The sequence below is a fragment of the Nestor notabilis genome, unplaced genomic scaffold (assembly GCF_000696875.1).
Source record: "Nestor notabilis isolate BGI_N333 unplaced genomic scaffold, ASM69687v1 scaffold15418, whole genome shotgun sequence".
NCBI lineage: Eukaryota > Metazoa > Chordata > Aves > Psittaciformes > Psittacidae > Nestor > Nestor notabilis.
Genome location: NW_009940798.1, coordinates 105,255 through 125,575, shown reverse-complemented (window position 1 = coordinate 125,575; position 20,321 = coordinate 105,255). Strand labels below are relative to the sequence as shown.

Below are 20,321 nucleotides of genomic sequence, written 5' to 3'. Positions count from 1 at the left end.
TGGGGAAGGGGAATGGAAGGGAGAAGGTCCCTGAAGAAGAGAGGCATGCTTGGGAAGAGAGCATGCTTGGGGGAAGAGAGGCAAGCTTGGGGATAGGAGCATCTGTATGTCTTGTGCAAAGTGTAGATATATGCAAAAATAGCAGTAATGTGGCTGGAGCAGGTATTTGCATCAGTCTGTCAATGGCATGCAAGAGCGTAGCTTGTGCACATGGTGGACTTTACTTTTCCCTATGTGATGATCCAAGTGTGCTTCCCTCAGCTCCACTCATTTAAAGCCAGCTTTGGTCTGCTGACCTGAGCAGTGCTTCTGTATCCAAAATACAAGGTAAACATACAATAAAAACATCAGTAAGAGGGAAAGCAGGGAGTTCCTTGGGTCAGCCAGGGTTTGAAGGCTCAGAAAAGGAAATGTTGAAATGTGATTTCCTCTGGCAGACCTTACATGTTGACACAGCTCCGCTGGGAGAGTTCAGCATGCCTAAAGCTGTATGACCTCAAGGTTTGTCTGTCTGAAGTTGAAGGACTCTATTCTCTGGCAGACCTTAGGGCTAGGGAAAGAGGAAAGTGCACAGCACCAATAAACCCACTAATATTTGTGATATTTATTGATCAACTGTATTTGATCTTGAACTTGGGGTGTGTAGTATGACTCAAATTGTTCTTGGTGTCTATACACTCAGTTCCCTTAACAGGGAAAAAGCTGCATACATACACAACATGTACTTGTTCCTTAGAAGAAAAGATGTTATTGATAATGTTATCTGAAGAATCTAATTTGATCTTTTTTTTTGACACCAGATTTATAGTCACGTAGATCTTACTATGTCAAGTTCATGTAGTAGTTCTGCTTCACAGCTTTTGATATTAAATGACACCAAATACATCATTATACACTTGAAAAGTTAATGTAAATGCAATTCTAATAATAAAGTATATGAATCTCACTATTTCAGATTAGAGCATATAGTCCAGTAGAGTTAGGGATTATTCTGATCAACGAGTTACTATTAAGTGCCTCTTCATAGTATGGTGAAATAGAATGAAAGTTATACAGCTTTTGGATTTCACAAGTGTTTTCATTTTTCTTTCCTTTATGCCTAATATTATTTACATTAAGAAGTATTATAGTTTCACTTTTACTGTGTATAACGTTATTGTTATTTCTAAAACAACATCCACAAGCATCCTCAGGAAAGCATTGATGTCTGGTGCATTGCCAATTGTTTTTAATGATTTGTTTTTGCAGCTTCATTCTGCTGATGATTGCCAAGCAAGCTTTCAGCATTAATTGTGTCTCTGGCTGGGGTGTACTCTACGGCTAAAACATACCTCTCTTTATATGTTAAAATACCTATTAGGACTCAGATGTTTGCAGAGGTGGTAAAAGTTTCCTCTAAACCTTGTTCTTTCTTTCTCAGGCACTGAAGTCACTTGCCTGCATTGTGAGGACTGGCATTAGACTGGAGGCATCTGACTGCCTCAGGCACTCTCTGCCAGGGCAGAGGGTTGAACCCTAAAGGATCCTCATCTCACGTCTGTTAGGGAAAGTGGACTCGCTGCAAAGAGATCATGGCCTCATCCCGACTAGTGGCAAGATCAAGAGATATTGCTAATGTCATGCAACGACTTCAAGGTAAGAGACTGACTTGAGCTAGTGCGCTTTGCCACCCATTCATAAATGGAGGTTCCCGTTTTTTACTATGGTGCAGTCAGGACAATATTTCTGAAGTTTAATAACTGTTCTGAACTTATCTACTGGAAAATATTTGTAATATATCTGAAGGGCTTTGATTGCAAGAGTCCTTTAGTATAGCATTAATAGAGGTGTTTAAGAGGAGCAGACATTATTAATCCATGGGACAGGACAATGAATTTATGAGACTGGTTTCTGTTTCCTGCACATGACCTAATTGTTCACCTGTTTTCTCAAAGAAAAGAGAATAGAAATTATATCTACCCTTTTTTCAGCTATGAACTCTTTGGGTAAATCTACTCTACTGATAAACCAGTATTTACTAGTTTAGCAATACTTGCTGCCTCTAAACAAGAGCTGTATCTCATTATATTGTTAAGCATTGAAGAATTCATAACTCGGTGAGCTAATTATAAGTGCCGAAGTTGGCAACCTTTTAGGTACCAAACTAAAAGGTTTGTTTAACTAACATACTACAGGATATCTTTGCAGTATTCTTTGAGTATTCTTTATGTTTTTAAGTTCTTATAGTAAAGCATTAATATAGTCTTATCTGTTTAGAAGGCATACATCTAATTGCTGCAGCTAAAATCATGCAATCAGAATGTATGTTTTTGTTCAAATGATGACATTGACTAGAAACAAAAAGTCAGTGCTGCTGTAGGTTTCACTCCTAACTTTTAAACATGATCACAAATCCCTGACCTCTTTCTTTACACACCAGCTTCTACTGACTTCAGCAAAAGCGTATATGCACAGAACCTTTACTACCCCTTTCTGCATCTTCTAAATGTGGAAGTTTTATCTTCCCATGGCTTTTCCTTCCATTTATTGTTTTTCAGTTCAGGATATCTAAACTCAGCTTCCAAGCCACCAGCTACAACTAGCAGGCATAATTTCCATGTAGCCTTGGTAGATAAATAAAAGAATAAACAAAAATGTATGGTCTGTCCTATTTAAACCTGCTACAGCACTTTTCCAATTCCAAAATGCTTCTGCTTATTGTTCCCCAGCCTGTTGTACAGTAACTATCTTTTTCCTTGTTATTTTCATTTGTGTCTGCTAATTCTTAGGCTGCAGTCTTACTAAATGGTTGTTCAAAGTGCCCACAAACACAGTGAGGAAATATTCCCTGCTCAGAGAATGTGTGGTTTAAACATTAAGATAAGACACTCCAGGATGACACAAATGAGTGAGAGAGTGCAAGGGTACAATGAGACAACCTTGCTCACAGGACAGACAGGGGTTTTAGTGAACTCTGTGTGTGTGTGTATAAAAGAGATCACGTTCTTAATAAGATTTCGGGGGGGAGGGGGTGAGGAGAAGAGTTTTGAAGCAAGAAATTAAATGATTATGAAACTGGGAGACTTTCTGAGGAATATGAAGCAATGGATGTGAGAAGTAGCAGAGGTTCTCAAAGGTTATGGAGGCATATTGCAAAGGAAGGGATCAAGGAGCTGAGCTGTGTTCAGGGAGGATGAGCCAGGCGGGTACTCTGAAGCAATGGGTAAGGAGGATGCTACATGAAGTGTTTACAGAATATGTGGACTATTAATTATCAGACTATTATATACTAACTTTCTGAACATCTGTACAGCTGTTGCCGACAAAATGACTGTTCTGTTAATTTGCAGTTTAGATTTTTTACATTATTGTTTCTAATTTCTATGTATTTTGTGCTGTTGAAATCTGATATATAGTTCAGCATGCTATATGGGAACTTCATCTTTCTGGAAAAGAATCAAAAATAATGAAGTCACCTTTTAAATGAAGACATTTTCAAAGAAAACATATAAACTAAGTGCAAATTTGGCACTGTGTGTTAGTTTGAAGTCACACCTATAACTGGATCCTTTGCTTCTCAGATGTAACCAGTTCTGCTTGGTATTGCTGGGATCTGAGTTTTGCTGCAGAAGCAATACTTCAATAAATCACCTGTGCCAAGATTGGAGTGCTTGGAGCCGAAGTCTTTTTTTAGTCTGTAGTTCTGCATTATGGATGAGCAGGCAGTCTGCAGTGCGACTACCTTAGTCCTTGTGAATTAAGATTGATCTGCCTTTCTGAAATTATAGTCAGCTGAAATAGAAGCAGGTACAGACATAGGAACACAAAGATGTTTCTTGTCACGTTTTCATGGCAGCCCAGAATCGGTGTAGTTGGAGCTGGGTGTATAGCTTACGGTGAGAGTAGAACTGACAGTATTCACAGTGTAACAGGAATGGAGATGGTTTGGGGGATCCTCAGTCACTGCCAAGGTAGCCATTGTGCTTCACAACACTTGCTTTTGTACCTGGCTGTAAGCTGAGGTGGGAGAGTTCTTTTGTGACACTGTCAGAGCTGCCAGATGTCAGTGCTGGCAATTTGTCAGCATTGAAGGAGAGAGGTAAAGCAAGCTGTGCTCCCTTCTCCACACTACTGTCTCTTATTCACCTCACAGGTTTCCAGTAAGTGTTTGTGGTGGGAAAGCGTAGGAAAAATCAGAAAAATGCCACTCTTCACTGGGATTCTCCACACCAGTTTTGAAATCTCTCTTGTACATTCTGTAAGTGAATGCAGTAACATCAGCTGCCCTAAAAACTGTCAGTGAGCAACAAAGTTAGTTCCGGTGGGTTGCTTGGTAGGGTTTTTCGTTGTTGGGATTTTTGTTTGTTTGGTTGATGTTTTTTTGGTTTTGATTTTTGATTTTTGGTGGGGTTTTTTTTTTGTTTGTTTTGTTTGTTTGTTTGGTGCTTTTTTTTAATTTGGTTTGTTGTTTTTTGTTGGTTGGTTTGTTTTCTTTTTTATTTGTTTGGGATTTTAGGAGGGTTTTTTTTTGTTTGTTTGTTTGTTTCAAAAAAACCCTTCCACTTTCCTTTGGTGATTGTGGCACTTGCAATACTCTCTGTAACTGTTACAGAGTTTTTGAATAAGACTGCATATCACTGCCTCAGACATCCACTTGGGACAAACAATTATAAAGATAATGCAGCGTCCTGGGCTGTGGGTTTGTATGAACGTGTACATACAACTTCTCTCATCCTGTAGTGCCCAGGCAAAGGCTTGTTGTGGTATTGCTCTCTCTGCCCAGAAGAATGGAAGATCTTTAGTCCAGACCAGCAGGGCACAGGAGAGAGGTGGCCACTGAGAGTAAGATTTACCATCTCTAATTTCATCATGTCTGTCATCCTGATGAAAATTGAGACATAGGGCTATTTATTATAGCTCAGTCTGCACTCAAGGGAGAGAGACAAGCCTCTCCAGAAGGAGTATGATCCTTTGTCACTTGAATTTTAATTAATAAGGGTATGTTTTTGAAGCAAAAATCTTTCCCATTCTATTTTAATCCTGGAAATTTGGTAACATATAAAGTAGGCAAGGGTTACAGAAAAGAGTGGCCTTACCACTTTAAATGGGGAGGTGAGGAGGTGGCTTTGTGGAAAGGCTAAGGTAGGTATAAATCCGCAGAAGTCATACTTGCTCTCTATCTCACTCTTTTGCTAGTCATGTATCTTTAGCTGCATGTAGCATCTTTCCACTGGCTTCTGGTTACTGCCTATCCTTCCCTCAGCACTCGCCCAAACTGTGCTACCCTGCTCAGTGTGCAGGGGCTGCCAGGTCCCTCTCACCTGGGTCAGGAAAGTTGGGCTTCCAGGAACTCAAAAGGTGGCGTGACTACTACAGGAGCTAATGCAACATAAGGCAGGTGTGTAAGAAGGGTGTAATTAATTTTCTTAGAGTTCTTATCTCCTCATTGGCTAAAGAGAGAGATGAGAGAGTACAGAGATGACACCTGATGTTTTTCATTCCTGAGCTTAAGCATGAGGAATCCATCCTCATAGGACTACAGAATGAACTGGTGACATTCTTTCATGTAATTATTTGCATAATTTATTCCTTGCTAGCACAGTTCAAGGTTTTCTACAGTACCTCATGCTTATCCTTCCCTGTTCATATTATAAAAGTACTCACAAAAGCCAAGCAGAACTGGTGTACACCACAGATTTGAGTTACATTTCTGGGATTGTCTTTGGGATTACTTGAGGAATTAAATGCCAATTAGCACAAAACCACTGCTCCTTATCTTACAGGAAGTGCAAGTTTCATTAGCATTGTAGCTGGTCATACATAGAAGATAATTATAACATTTTTAATAGCTGCAAAAATCGAAGCATGGAGCACTGGAAAACAAGTTAGTAAACCTTATTTGTAATCTCTTTGTAATCTCTGCCATCATGAAACTCAGCCTTTTCTGTAAATACTACACTGTTACACACAAACTGCAATCATGCTCATGCTGTTCTGGAGAAAATTAAAAAAAGAAAACCATGAGAAAGTCAGTGGCCCATTCTTCTGGACCTTGCCACTCCTGTGTGCTGACTTGCTGTTACTGGCTTGTAAGGTGGTGTTGAACAGTCACTGTATCATACTTGTACCACAGGCTTTTCTCATTCCCCCTTTTCCTTCCCTTTATTTGTTTCTGCCGTTTTCTTATTTAGTAATCTGTACTGGGGAGAAATTTTTCTGAGTGGCACTGTGTTCATTATTGGATGGTCACCCATTTAGTCAACAAGGACATTTTTGTCCTTAACTATAGTGGATCACAAGAATTCAGTTTGTACTACAGTATGCCACCCCAGTTAATTTGCTCTGTTAACACTGATATTTTGAGACTGTTATCCATTTTAACCCCATTCAGTAAAACCAGTTCCAGGGTATACAAAGTACAACTATTTAAACATCATTTTGTTGTCTTAAAAAACCTCTACAAATGACATGAAAGCATACAAATATTATTCTCAATCTTCTATTTGGTTCTGGATTGGACCACTGTTCTTATTAGGCTCTTAAACTTTTTTTTGGCTTGTGGGTATCTTGGGCTTTTGTAAACTCCGTGTAGAAACACTTCATTGTGTAGGAAAAGCTATGGTGGGAAAGCAAGCAACATGGTCATTCATGAAGACCCACTATGATGGAAAGGAACCATAGTTCTAGTAATCTTCATATACTCCTGAAAAACTTTAATACACACAGGTCAAATCAGCTTGAAGTCCAGTCCTTGTTTTACGTAAAGATACCTCTGGCTGAGTATGGTCTGTAGTTTGAATGCCTTCCATATATTAGCACTATTCATAGAATGGTGTGGGTTGGTTTTCTTCTGCATTGTCATTCCTTCTCCCTCTTTACTCCTCCTTACACTTTAGCTCTTCTTTTTCTTCCTTTTACATCCTAGCATTTCCTTTCCAAACCATACTAGCAGTTACCATTAACCAAATAGTAGATCTTTCTGTATTTAACTGATAGGCACTTTGTTAATATGTACCTTCATTGGTGTTTTCCTTTGGTCATTTTCACTCTAAATCAACAGAGCCAAGAGCCACAGTTTGGCATTAAGATAAGCTAATTTAACAGATGCCTGCTACTGAAAGCTACTTTGCTTCACTGTGTGCATGTTCCCAACTTTATTTCCACCAGTGCTCTTCCTCTTACCTTGGACCTGAACCAGCTGACAATTGGTTTGTAGAGGTCAGGTTTGCTCCTGGCAAAACCTCAAGTTGCAGGGTCTCCCCTTTCAGTGCCATTTACCATCTTATCATCTGCAAAATCAAATTGCCGGATCACATTTGTAAATGTGAGCAAATTTGAAAAGGTGTGCTTGGTCAGCAGTGGCATGTTGCACACCTTGCACAGCTAACCTTTACCCCCACGTCACAAATACTACCCCAGTTAAGGTTTCCTGTTGTATGCTGGTTCCATGTAGTCCTGGTGCTGCAGCGTTTTCTTTGCCATCTTTCGCTCTCTGAAATGTCCCACTTCGATTCCTGCAGCTTTCTTGTATTTAGAACATTCTTGGGTTAAAAAAGATGCCAGTGTAAATTATTAGACAGGTAAGTCTTTTAACTAAGGCAATTCATTACTCATTGACAGTGTGTTAAGGGAAAATAGACTCTTCTGACTCTGCTGACTCTCTAGACTGTATGACCTGAAGGCCAAGTAGATCTAAATGAACTGGAAATCTGAATAACATTACAGCCCACATGTTACTTAACAGGAGGAATTCAACCAGGATTTCAACTTTTTTCTTTTTCTTTTTTTTTTTTTTTTTAATGTGAGAAAATTTATATTAGTATTATTTCAGAACAAAATACTGAAATACGAGGTTTATGTGTGAAGGCTAAGATAGATCATAAAAAAACCCCAAACACAGCTGCAAGGAAAATCACTAAAGGATAAAAAAAGAAAGAAAAGAGATCAAGTGTTTTCATTTACTCCAACAAAAAAATGTGAAAGGGTTAGGCTGCAGCCAGGGGTAATCAGGTTAAATATTAGTTGACATTGGATAAGGAAAGTTTCTAAGGCTAGCTGTAAAATCACCATAGCTAGAAGTATTTAATTCTGGTTTATGCATATGGAAGCAAGTCCTATGAGAATCTACTTCAGGTTTCTTCTGATTAAGGTATCTAATAGTTTCAATCTGATGTATTTCTGTCAAAGGTAAGTTCTGAGTTACCTGCAGGTATTGCAAAAACATCAGGGAAATTATACAATAAAAACAGTTCACTAGCAGCACATATGACTGAAGTATGCACTGAATTCTAGGTATCATATTGTATTACGGGGGTTCTGGGGCTCCTAACACAAGAAATTGTGGGCCTGGGTGTGCGCCTGCTTGAGTGAGTCCAGAGAAGGGCCATGAAGATGATGAGAGGGTTGTAGCAGCTCTTCTATGAAGACAGGCTGAGAGAGTTGGGCTTGTTAAGCTTGGAGAAGAGAAAGGCTCTGGGGAGACCTTATAGCAGCTGTCCAGTACCTTAAGGGGGCTTGCAAGAAATCTGGAGAGGGGATTCTTACAAGAGCATGTAGAGATAAGACAAAGGGAAATGTCTTTAAACCAAAAGAGGGTAGATTTATGTTAGATATTAGGAAGAAATTCTTTATTGTGAGGGTGGTGGGGCACTGGCACAGGTTGCCCAGAAAAGTTATGGCTGCCCCATCCCTGACAGGGTTCAAGACCAGCTTGGATGGGACTTTGAGCAACCGGGTCTAATGGAAGGTGTCTCTGCCTCTGCCAGGGGGTTGGAACTGGATGATCTTTAAGCTCCCTCCATCCCAAACCATTCTATGATTTTGTGATTAGAATGTTTTGTCATATAAAGCAGTAAGTATTTCAGTGAATAGAACCCTCTGAGTTTATTTATTTTTTACTGTAGCTAGCTTTCATTTCTCCTCAGTAAGAACACTGTCCTGGGCCAGTCTGTTCAATGTTTGTAGCAGCTCTTCTATGAAGACAGGCTGAGAGAGTTGGGCTTGTTAAGCTTGGAGAAGAGAAAGGCTCTGGGGAGACCTTATAGCAGCTGTCCAGTACCTTAAGGGGGCTTGCAAGAAATCTGGAGAGGGGATTCTTACAAGAGCATGTAGAGATAAGACAAAGGGAAATGTCTTTAAACCAAAAGAGGGTAGATTTATGTTAGATATTAGGAAGAAATTCTTTATTGTGAGGGTGGTGGGACACTGGCACAGGTTGCCCAGAAAAGTTATGGCTGCCCCATCCCTGACAGGGTTCAAGACCAGCTTGGATGGGACTTTGAGCAACCGGGTCTAATGGAAGGTGTCTCTGCCTCTGCCAGGGGGTTGGAACTGGATGATCTTTAAGCTCCCTCCATCCCAAACCATTCTATGATTTTGTGATTAGAATGTTTTGTCATATAAAGCAGTAAGTATTTCAGTGAATAGAACCCTCTGAGTTTATTTATTTTTTACTGTAGCTAGCTTTCATTTCTCCTCAGTAAGAACACTGTCCTGGGCCAGTCTGTTCAATGCAGCATTTATTTTAGAGAAGCATGGTCCTATTTTTGATTTTTAGAGTTTTTTTCTTTGTTAACAAGTTTCAAGTTAGTGATTTAAAATACTTTTTTAATATTTTGTAAGTTAATGTTGGCACCTCATTGCTTACTTTTCTCCTGCTTTTTCTTCCCAAATTAATAATGTAGTATAAATCAAAATATTCCTACTTATTTTTTTTCTTGCTTGGACTTCTGGTGATCCCAGCACAGTTCTCACAGGTTAGTAAACTAATCTGTGATCCACTTTCCGCTTGATTGATGGTCAGTTAAGATACAAAGCACTGAAGATCACACAGATAATATAAATGGCAAACATATATTTACATTTGAGTTGCTATTTAAGGAAAGACAGCATCTAGGATAAAGTATATATTTAGGGCAGAAAATGGTTGAGATGGTAGTGTCTTACACTAAGACTGCTTTCATTTGGTTCTGGAGGAACACGGTTCAAAAATTTATATTCTTCTTATATGCTACTATCTAAACACTGAGGACAAGACTCATTATGCGAAATTCAGGAGGCAAAACGCAAGAGGAAAATCTTCCTTGGATCATTTTATAGGCAGTGGTTAAAAATGGTGCTTCTGAAATATAGTGCAAATCCAAAATATTTCAGGCGGATTGTGTTTTATACAAACCTGTCTTCAGCCAGCTCCACTCTGCTCAGACTAGTTTGGCAAGTCCTATGTAGGCATCTACATGGCAGCTGCTTAATGTTGGTTGTGATAAATCCCTATCTGGGGCTCAAAAAGTATTTCCAGTTAAGACTTTATCTTAAAATACCATCTGCCATATTTATTACTGGTGTGAAAGGGATGATATTTCATGAAGTCTAAATAGGAACAATAATGTGTCAGTTTTGAGGGTTTAGTGAAGATAAAGATTTTTGAAAAGGAAAATATTACAGTGATAAGTATTTTTGAGAGTACTCTATTCTGAAAGGCTGCTAGACAGATGGTTGTTATAGTAGTAGCATTGAGCTGGGGGTATCAGGATGCAGAATATCTTAAAAATATTATGCTTTCAGGTTTTTCTGTGCAGGTTATGACATTTGACATTTCTGTTTCGTGACATCTGATTCATTCCCTGTTTATATCACAGTATACTGCAGGCTTGAAAAATTAAGCTTCTTCTCACAGCTGTGCTGTAGTATTTTCCTAGAATACATCTTGTACATTTTGGCGTATTACTAATTTGAACATCACAAGTAGTCATCATCATAAATAGCCCTCCCTTTTGGAATGCCACCTCTGTTGTTTTTTAATACTAGAGGAACTGAAAATTACAGAACAATATGTCTCTTGTCCCTAATTACTAATTTATAAGCATTAAAATGGTTTTGCAGAGGAACTATTGCTGGTCATGCTTGTATATTGATGTAGACTTATGTAGTGTAAAGGCAAAATATTTTGCTGGGAAAATTGTACTATTTTCCTGTAATTCTGTTTTGCCCTTTTGTGGAAATCAGAAGCTTCACTACCTTTAATTATCAGGGTGATAATATGCTTCGAAGAATATACTTACAGGTAGATAAAACACAGATTGAAAAGCACCTAACATTATTAGTGATTTATTCCACAGACTATTTCTAGAATGTAGTTTTTATTTTGCACTTTAGACTTCATTTACTTAAAATATCTTAGTTTCTGTCACAAAGCTTCTTGTGAGTCATATCGCAGAATTCTATTTTAGACTCACAGTGAAGTTTTTTAGATGGCAGTTGTATTCATCCAAGTGAATCATCTATTACTGTGTGCAAGAAAACAAGCTACTTGTTATGTCTTTCATCTAAGATGAGAAGGAGCCTTATGAAGGAAGTGTCAACAACCTATTAAGAATCCAATGGTCTATTTAAAAAAGAAGAAAGAGGAAAAAAAAATCAAAAAGCAAACCAAAAAAGCAAACCCACCAACACCCCAACCCCCAGCTCTTCAGAATCTATTTCTCTACACTAAAATGAGATGCTCAAAACATACTACATTTTACAGGAAGTTATAATTGATTACTTAACTGCACAGGTAATGTTTATATTCAAATTATGGTTGGTTGGTTTTGTGTAGCTTTATTTTTCTCATTTGTTAGTAGACCAATTTGGTGCTGGTCTACATATAATGTTTTTTTCAGAAGGTATGTGAAGGAACTAGGGCTAATTGTAAAAGCTAGTTTCCATGCTATCTGTTGAAACAGATCCAGTTTGATTTTGGGTTCTTGGTGGTTATTTTAATTCAGTATAGGAACTGTTAGGGAGCCTGATGTTTCAGGATAAGTAACCCTCAGGTAATAACTATTATGTGGTGAGGACAGTTCCTCCAGGCTTGGCACAGCCTGTGTGGAGGCCAAGACCCCACACCTCAACCTGCTTTCCTCTCTCCCTCTGGCTGATACCTCTCTCAGCTTCGCCTGCTGAGGCGTCGTTGTTAACATAGCATTGTGAAATATAGTTTGGAGTTTCATTACATGGAACATAATCAATATATTAAGAGACATAATTTGTGGAGCTTTTCTTACCAAGATTTCGCTAGATTTCATGTAATTACATTTCGGTATTTATTATGTATTCTTCAGTACTTTTAAAAGCATTATGCCCTCACCAATGCACATTGGTTTAAGTGTCTGTGGAGAACGTATGTAATCTTTTTGTAACACTATGAGGCTTGTGACACAAACCTGCAAAACTTATGAATCTTCATGCTAAAGACTGTCATTATATTCAGCCTGATGTGAGATAACAACTGGAACATTTAGTAACATCTGTATCTACATAGCCATTGCTGCAGAATAAGAGTTACAATTTAGTTTACGCAAATCATCGAATTTCTTTTAGCTATGTTAGTGGAATTCCCAGGGAAGATTTATCATTTGCTTATAGAGACACTGAAGGCCTGTACAAACATAATACCATTCTTATGCTTTCAGCACCTTACTCATACCATCCAGCTGCTTGTCACAATTGTATAGGCTGTCATGCCTCCACCAGTCTGCCTGGAGGTTATCAGTCATTGGTGTACTTGGAGAGGTAGAGCTTCACCATCTAGTGCAAGGACTGCATGTCAGTGTGTACTATCTGTACATCTTTACTTAAGGCACTGTTGCGAGAAAGCTGCTCATTTCCAGACCTTGTGAATGCAGCAGCTGTTCTGTAAACGCTTTATCTTAAGCTTATTAAAACAAAGAAAAAAATCTTCTTTCCATAAGGTGAAGGGAATGAACTATAACCACAATAGTAGGTGAAGAGTATTAGTGTTAGCTTTCCGGCCTTGGAGGGGAAAAACCCTTATATACAAGATCACAATACTTAAAAATGTAGGAAGCCAAGCCAGTGGAACAAAGCAAAGCAAAATATTTACTTGCATATAGTGCCTAACAAGTGAAAAAAATAATAATAAAAAAAATCATTTAGGAATGGAGTCTGTAGTCTTCAGACTTGACTGTTGGTAAGAAATTACAGTTATTTGTGGTAAATTCAGGGTTTAGACTGTACTTTCAGTCTCCCAAGGAAATTAAAGTAAATTATTATTACAGTTGAGCTGGTGTAAAGGCCCATCTTTTCATTCTATTTGTTTTGGACAGGATTTCTATTTTAGTGTCTCATTTGACAATATGTCCTTAGGCTTTTCCATGTTCAAGAGGTGCAGCCATTCCTGGTACTGAGTCAGAACTGAGGTTGGAAACTGACACAGCCAAATTTTCTCTCTTGCTCGACTCCTGTTAATAACAACAAAAAAAAACCCTGCCTGTTTAGGTCTACTGGGTAGTCCATAAATACCCTGTGGTTTTTCAAGAGAGAATCAAGAATCAGCATCACTGATTATAACAGTTATGAGCTACTAAGCCAGACACTGTACCAGCCCAATCATTCTCTGTTACTAGTCAGATTGGCTATGTACTTGATTGCTATTTGCTGCCTGGCTGCTGCTATTCCATTCACACATGAATGAATCTGATATGCCTTGTTGCAGTGAGAAGGACAAGAAATACCTTTTAATAGAAGCCACAAAGCTTGTGCTCCCATCCAAATGAGGAGAGAAATGTTTGGGATGGATTCATTGCAGAGATTTGCAGCCCAGTTAGCATTTTTTCCCCAGTGGAATGTATTGTCAAAGAAACTTGACATTTGATTGAGGTGGGGTCAGGATGCTTAAAGAAGCCCGAAGTCTAGCTTGTGGACAGGAGAGACAGAGGTGGGACCATCCAATGAGCAATCAATCATAAATCGGTGAAAAAGCAAACTTGATCAAACCACTGTCTTAGCAGAGGTCTTCTAGGCATTAAAGCTTTGTTAGCAGATGTGAGTTGCAGTAGTAAAACATGGATAATCATGCCTTGGTTTGAGACTGATTAGACAGGACATAAGTCTAATTAACCTGGATTTCTGGCTGCTTTGCATTACTGAAGTTGTGCAATGCAGGAAGAATAAGATTTGAAAGGCATTTGGGCACCTAGAGATAGATACTGCCATTAAAAAGCATGATGTGCATTCTTTTATACCTTTTTGGATACCTTTCTTCCTCTTCAGAGATTTAATACTTTATAATTTGATCCATAAACATAGAAATAAAGTGAATTAAAAATCTTCAATGTTATTAGCATTGAGAAATTAGAAATTTATTTGTGAATGTATTTATTACTCAGCATAGTTGATGTTTCAAAAACCTACTTATTTATGAGCAATTATGGGCTAACATTAGTAGGCTGTCCTCGAACTACTAATTTTGTTCTTTAGTGCCATATCCATTATTTAAAAGTGAAGCTATGTGACAACCTTGTTTACATTTCTAAATACATATCCATTCTACCAAAAACCAGTAGCTGTAATGAAAGATTGGATTGCTGCTTTTTCAGTCAAATTAAACCTTTGTTGAATATAACACTCTGAATCTTACTGTGAAGCTTCTGCTTTCTGCTTCCCAAAGAGACAGAAGTTCATTTTGTTTTCTTTTTCTGGCTGGCTGACTGTCTCAGGAGCAGAAAATCTGCTGTTTCTCCATTGCAATATGTTGTGGGAGGGACAAGACTTTAGTTGTATAATCTGCTTTCTTGGTCCTGCTTTCCAGAATTGCCTTTTATTTGGACGCTTTGGTAAACTTGTGCACAGCCTCATTGCATAATTCTTCTTTCATAATTCTGAGCCGGCCCTTTCCTTTGTGTGGTTACTAAGAAAGCTGGAGGTGTGACCAACTGCCAGAAGTGATTTGAATAAATAAAAGGAATCATGAACAGTTAATTGTTTTGTTTACATGTAGTTTCTAAGAGACTAATAGCTCATGCTTACTGTCTCTGTGTGTTTGTATTTGAGATCTTGGGCACATTTAAACCCTGTGTTCCCTGGAGAAACTTTTGTCTGCACAAATAAATTACACTTCATATTTATCAGTAAGAAGTCTTAAGGTTTGGATAGGAAATTACATACAATTTGTGAATGAGATTAGATAATGGTATGCCATTGTGCTAATTTTTAAGTAGCCAAGGTTGGGGGGAGGGGTGTTGGATTTTGAAAGAGGTGTGTGAATGTGTAATGTAGTAGCACATTTTGACCTCTGAGGGAGGTAAGAACAGGTCATATCACTTTCTAGATGGGAACAGAAATAGAAGAAGGTCTCATTCTCAGCCACTACTATGAAAGTGTAGAATACAACATGGCCTTTACTGCAGTCAGGAACAATAAATCAGTTCCTAAAAATTCTGCTGAGCTGGTTAAGTACCACCTTGGATCTACAAATCAGGTGCACATCTATCTAGAAATCAGGTGTACATGTACCTACAGGTAGCCACTAATATCTATTTGTATTTATTATTAGTAGCTGGTGACTGAGTATTGAAGGCCAAAAATAGTGGGAACTGTGTCATCAAGAATAGGGAGTAGCTTGAAATTTGGCTTAAAAATGGCAACTTACATATTCAGCAGCATGTTTGAAGAGTGACAATTTAAGTTTCAAAAGTATATTTTCTTCAAATTTTCTACATTATTATATGTTAGTAACCAAACCTTTTGAAAATTTTATAGGCTGCAGTGCTTTTTTTAAATAATAATAAAAAAATATTCTTGGCATAGTTAAAATGGCAAACCTCATCACCACAAATATGCAACTATTTAAAACAACAGATGTTACAATACAGTGATTGTTCTCTGACTGAAATGCAAACTATTAGCATATTTGTATTTTGAATGAGACCAAATCTGGAGTCTGTGCATTTTTCTTGCAGATTTCAGTGACATTGTTAATTAACATAACATTAGTACCAGTGGCTAAAGAGATCATGTTATTCTAACAGGTTTGTGATAAAGTTTAAAAGTATCAAGCTGAATTACGGTAATGTCATGGGAGTGCAAAAGAAAGATATAAACAGACTTACATGAGATATAAACAGACTTACATGAAAATGTGCATTGAACTTTCTTTGTAGGGAAGGAAAAGAATGGAGTTGGTTGTTCAAAATTCTGGACACTTAGCTACTTCTTGTTGCCAAAGGAGAAAGTGTAAACCACAGAAATCAGAGCTGAGAGGGAGATTAAATAACCTCAAAGATAAAAAGCCCATTTCACACACGTACGCGTGCGCTTACACACACACACACACATGTTCTTTTAATGCTTTCTTTGCATCTACCAGCAAGATAAATTTTTAATTACAAGTATAAAGCTATGAATAATGTTTTCAAGGAAACAGAACAAACTAACACATAGGAATACACGTAGAAATGAAAGAAGTGAAATGAAAGAAGTGAAATGAAAGCAGAAGGAACCCATATGGCCTTCTGATAGGTAGAAATGTTGAACAAAAAAATAATGAGGAAAGGAGATTGGAATCTGAGAAGAACAATACCATTGCTCTGAAAACTGAATATAAAAAGAAAAGCTGTCTTATATCTCTAAATGTAAAAAATACCATGGCAAGAATTTTGTCTGTGTTACTGGTTGTGAACTGTCTCAGTCTCAGTCAACATCTAAGAATATGTTTGCCCTAAAGTTTCGTTTAAGTCTAGTGGTTTATTGTGAAGGCACTGTACAATATCTGCTAGCAAAAATCTATCTACATTCCTCTGAGGAACTACCTTGGTGAGAAATCAAAGCTAGATTTCTGACTACAGTCTCAGTATTCTGCTTCAGAAAAGGAGAAGTCTTTCATCTGAATTAGTAATTTTAATTCTGAACACAATCAAAATGTCTATACCATTGTTACTTGCTTGCTTCCTATAAGGATTTGACTGGTAATTACGGGGTGATAGGTGCTGGGTGGTGCTTCCCTGATCCTGCAACATTCTGCTGCACTTGCTGTGGTGATCAGTTCTGAATTATACAGCAGGAGCTGTTCATTAGTCTGTATAAAAAAGTACTTCTACTTCTCTTTTCCTGATAAAGGGGCCTTATTTTCTAGGTCATTACTTGAGTTTTCAAATAATTTGAAGCCCTAAGCACATGTAATTAGACTAGTTTCAGACTACTGAATTGTTACTTCTGGTTTTCTCTGGCCTTTTTTATTAGAATCTATTGCTTGGTTTCCTTTTCATTTTAAAAACTTCCAATTTCATTACATCTTTTACTAACAATTCACTTGGATGAGGGCAAGTTACTTTAGCATTATTTAAATTTCAAGATTTTTACCTTTTTGCTGCAGAACCAGAAAGATTTAAAAACTTGTCTAGTAGCTGATATTTGTATGTAATTAAGATTGTGCACTGGTTATTGCTTCAGATTTATTTTTTAAGGCATTGTCATCTAGATTTACATTCTAGCATAGAACTATTTAACCTAAGATGCTGATATCTAAAGATAAAACTCGATAGCCTGTCACTGAAAGCCATATGCTGCATTTACATGACCTCTTTCATTCTGTCTCAAACCAGCGCTACAGGATGCTGATCATCTGTTCTCCAGAAATCTTTCTTTCCTCAGTGACTGGACAGAATCGGTGGCTGATTGTCAGCAATGCTGGACATAAGCTGCTTTGGTAGATTTACCCTTTTAAAGCTGTGCTTTATTTGGAGGGAAAATTGTCTTCTTTCCCACACACAGAAAAAGCAAAACCAGAGGAAAAAAAAACCCCTCAGAATGAGGCTGAGATGAACCTCTTGCTAAAGAGAAAAATTTGCTGTGACAAATGAATCCGAAGCTTAGAATGTTTAAGTTCATTAGGTCCCTGTAACCACGGTGAGGACTGACTGTACTTTGCTGTTCGCTAATAAAGATGAAATCAGATTAAAAGTTGTTGGCTAGCGATATAATGCATAATCTAATTTCTCTAGTTTCCCTTTGTCCACCCATTTCAGCATCAAAACTAAGAGAATGTGTACATCTAAACATTTTTCTGCAACTGAGACTCAAATACAAATTGAAAATGTAGTCAACATACTGTATAAGCCAAAAGACAGAGAAAGGAGGAAGTTGTCCAAATGAGTAAGTTCGTCTTACCTCTTTCAATAAGAAATTTGCATTTTGCAAGGCGAGATTACCTAACAAATTTACTGAAACAGCAGAAGTTGCTCTGTTCAAAGGCAGCATCTCTCAACATGGACTCAATGTGGAGCCCAGATATAATAAAAACATACTGGAAGAGGAAGTGTTTGAAAGTATAACTTCATGTTGTAGAGTTCAGTGTTTTAATGGCTGCATGCTTGTTGGCAGGAGTTTGTATGGATGGGAACCAGGGAGAGATCTCTTTGATTGTTTACCCTCTGCTAATCAGGTTTTGAGAAGGCTTCAATGTTGAAGCTTGGATATGATATGTAGTATGATGCACTCAGTTTACTTCTTGCATGGATTTTTGTTAATATGAATAGTGTGCTCCTGTGCACTTCCTGTAGCAAGTCTTGGGTTCCTGGTAGGCATTTTAAAATCTTCAATCTGGAAATAAAATCTAAAGCAGTGTGAAGTTGGAGATTTGATCTAACAAATTCATATGTAAATCTATGTGTGTGTACACACATATGCATAAATCAACAGGCACAGATGCTTCAAGTCTAGTTGATCAAATTATTATCTAAACCAAAAATGTTTACTACATTCTAAATATAAAATAAGAATACTTAATGGAGTGCATAGTTCATTGTCTAATTTGAAAAACCTGAATGCAGCAAATGTAAAAGTGCTGTGATTTTATGTTTGAATTAAGTACTCATTTACATCCTTCTATTTCTCTTTATGAAGTAGGACTCAGCTGATAAGAAACAGCAACATATTCATTGCAAATTCATATAATTTTATTGCAATCGTATGATCCTTACTATTATGGTATCTAAGTTTTTCCAGATTTTTAAGGGATTTATTTTTACAACGTCCCTGCTTGGAAGGCAAACCACCTTTTCTTGTATTTGCAGAGTAAAGTCTTTAAAGACCTGCTTATGAGTGTATCAAGTACAAGAGATGCAGGTAGAAGCTAAATACCTGTAGCTGCAGATGTCCGTGGTTTTCTATGATTACGTAACAATTATGACTGATAAATAAACAGGATGAACACATTTCTGTATTCATCCTACATCTCTGTCATATAGTAATGAGCAGTGATATTTCATTTAAGAAATAAAAGTAAAAATACTGGGAAGTGACACCCCATAAAGAGCCTCACAAACCATACATCATAACTGTAGAAAAGGCACCAACCCCTCTCCTGCTTTGACGAGAGTTGTAACTGAGGTCATAGCTGCCCTTTCAGTCACCATGGTACTCCACCCATATGTAGCTTTCATGAAGAACTTGAAATCGTGACAAAAACATCAGAAGGAAATGATGCTTGTGTTGAATTTGTGTTTGGATTTTTGTTTTCTTCAAAGGAGCTTCTCCCTTAGATGATGGTTATTTTTAGAGCTTATGAAACCAAAAGACAACGAACACTGGACAGAGCCAGGAAAGCTGTGAGCTAATAATATAATATTGGTAAAAACTTACAGACATAGAGTAACTCAGTTGCCTTTGTCCTACACGCCACCAATTCTGGATATTGGTTTCTTTTAAAACAAAACCATCCTATTGGAGACTGTGGTGTAGGTGGGTGGTCTTTCTTCAAGATACCATAAATTACTGTTTTCTGCAACCTAGGGCAAATGTAACTGTGCCCCTCTCCCCCTATGTTTAAAAATACCAAATTCTATCCTGTTGCAGAACTCTATTTTCTATATGCATTGACAAAATTATGCCCAGAGATAATTTAATAGGGCTATTTCTTATAGTATTTTTGAAATATTTTATGCCATGCTAAATAGCTTTAAATTGTGTATTTGCTTACTAGACTGATATAATTTAGGCTTCATAGCTGCTTTTAAGTTCTTAGTGTGAAACTTTTCTCTGAAACCTGAAAAAAGCAGAAAACACTATTAGAATGTTACAAAACTGTTGCCACCTCAGATGGTAATGTTAGGTTCTTCAGATCAGTGGCAATGGGCAAAAATCCTCCAAAACAGAAGAACTGCTGAGGCGCCACAAGTTCTTTTGAGGTGTGGACAAATTTCAACATGGAAGAATTAGAAGAATTAACTGTGCAGTGGCAACCTGCTCCAGCATCAGTTAACCACTGGGTCCAGTGACTGTGGTAAAATTTCTGTGTTGAGTATTTACAGGACAGTCAAAGATAGTCTTAACTGAATTACAAAATCCTGTGTTTTTGTGATAGGGATGATCCAGAAACATCTTAATAAAATTCTGTGTGCCATCAACTATGTAGTTAGGAGGTGTAGATGAAAAAACAAGTTTTCATTTGAAGAATCTAATCTGAATTCACAAACTGTATGTAAACACACCAGATGACTTTGGAGATATAGGAAAAGATACTGTCTTCAACGTTTGTATTGAAGCAATGAATGGCATATATTCTT

The 20,321-nt window shown here is 37.6% G+C and overlaps 1 protein-coding gene across 1 annotated transcript in view; it reads left to right on the top strand.

Moving 5' to 3' along the window:
* Window positions 1-1,571: 1,571 nt before the first annotated feature.
* The window catches only part of LOC104410412 (nesprin-1-like), a gene marked incomplete at its 3' end in the record, with an annotated part of 123,053 nt that continues 104,303 nt past the window's right edge, over window positions 1,572-20,321 (top strand). Inside the window, exon 1 of the mRNA XM_010020561.1 lies at window positions 1,572-1,635. Within this exon, the coding sequence (XP_010018863.1) occupies window positions 1,572-1,635 (64 nt within the window). The remainder of the gene's footprint in view (window positions 1,636-20,321) is intronic.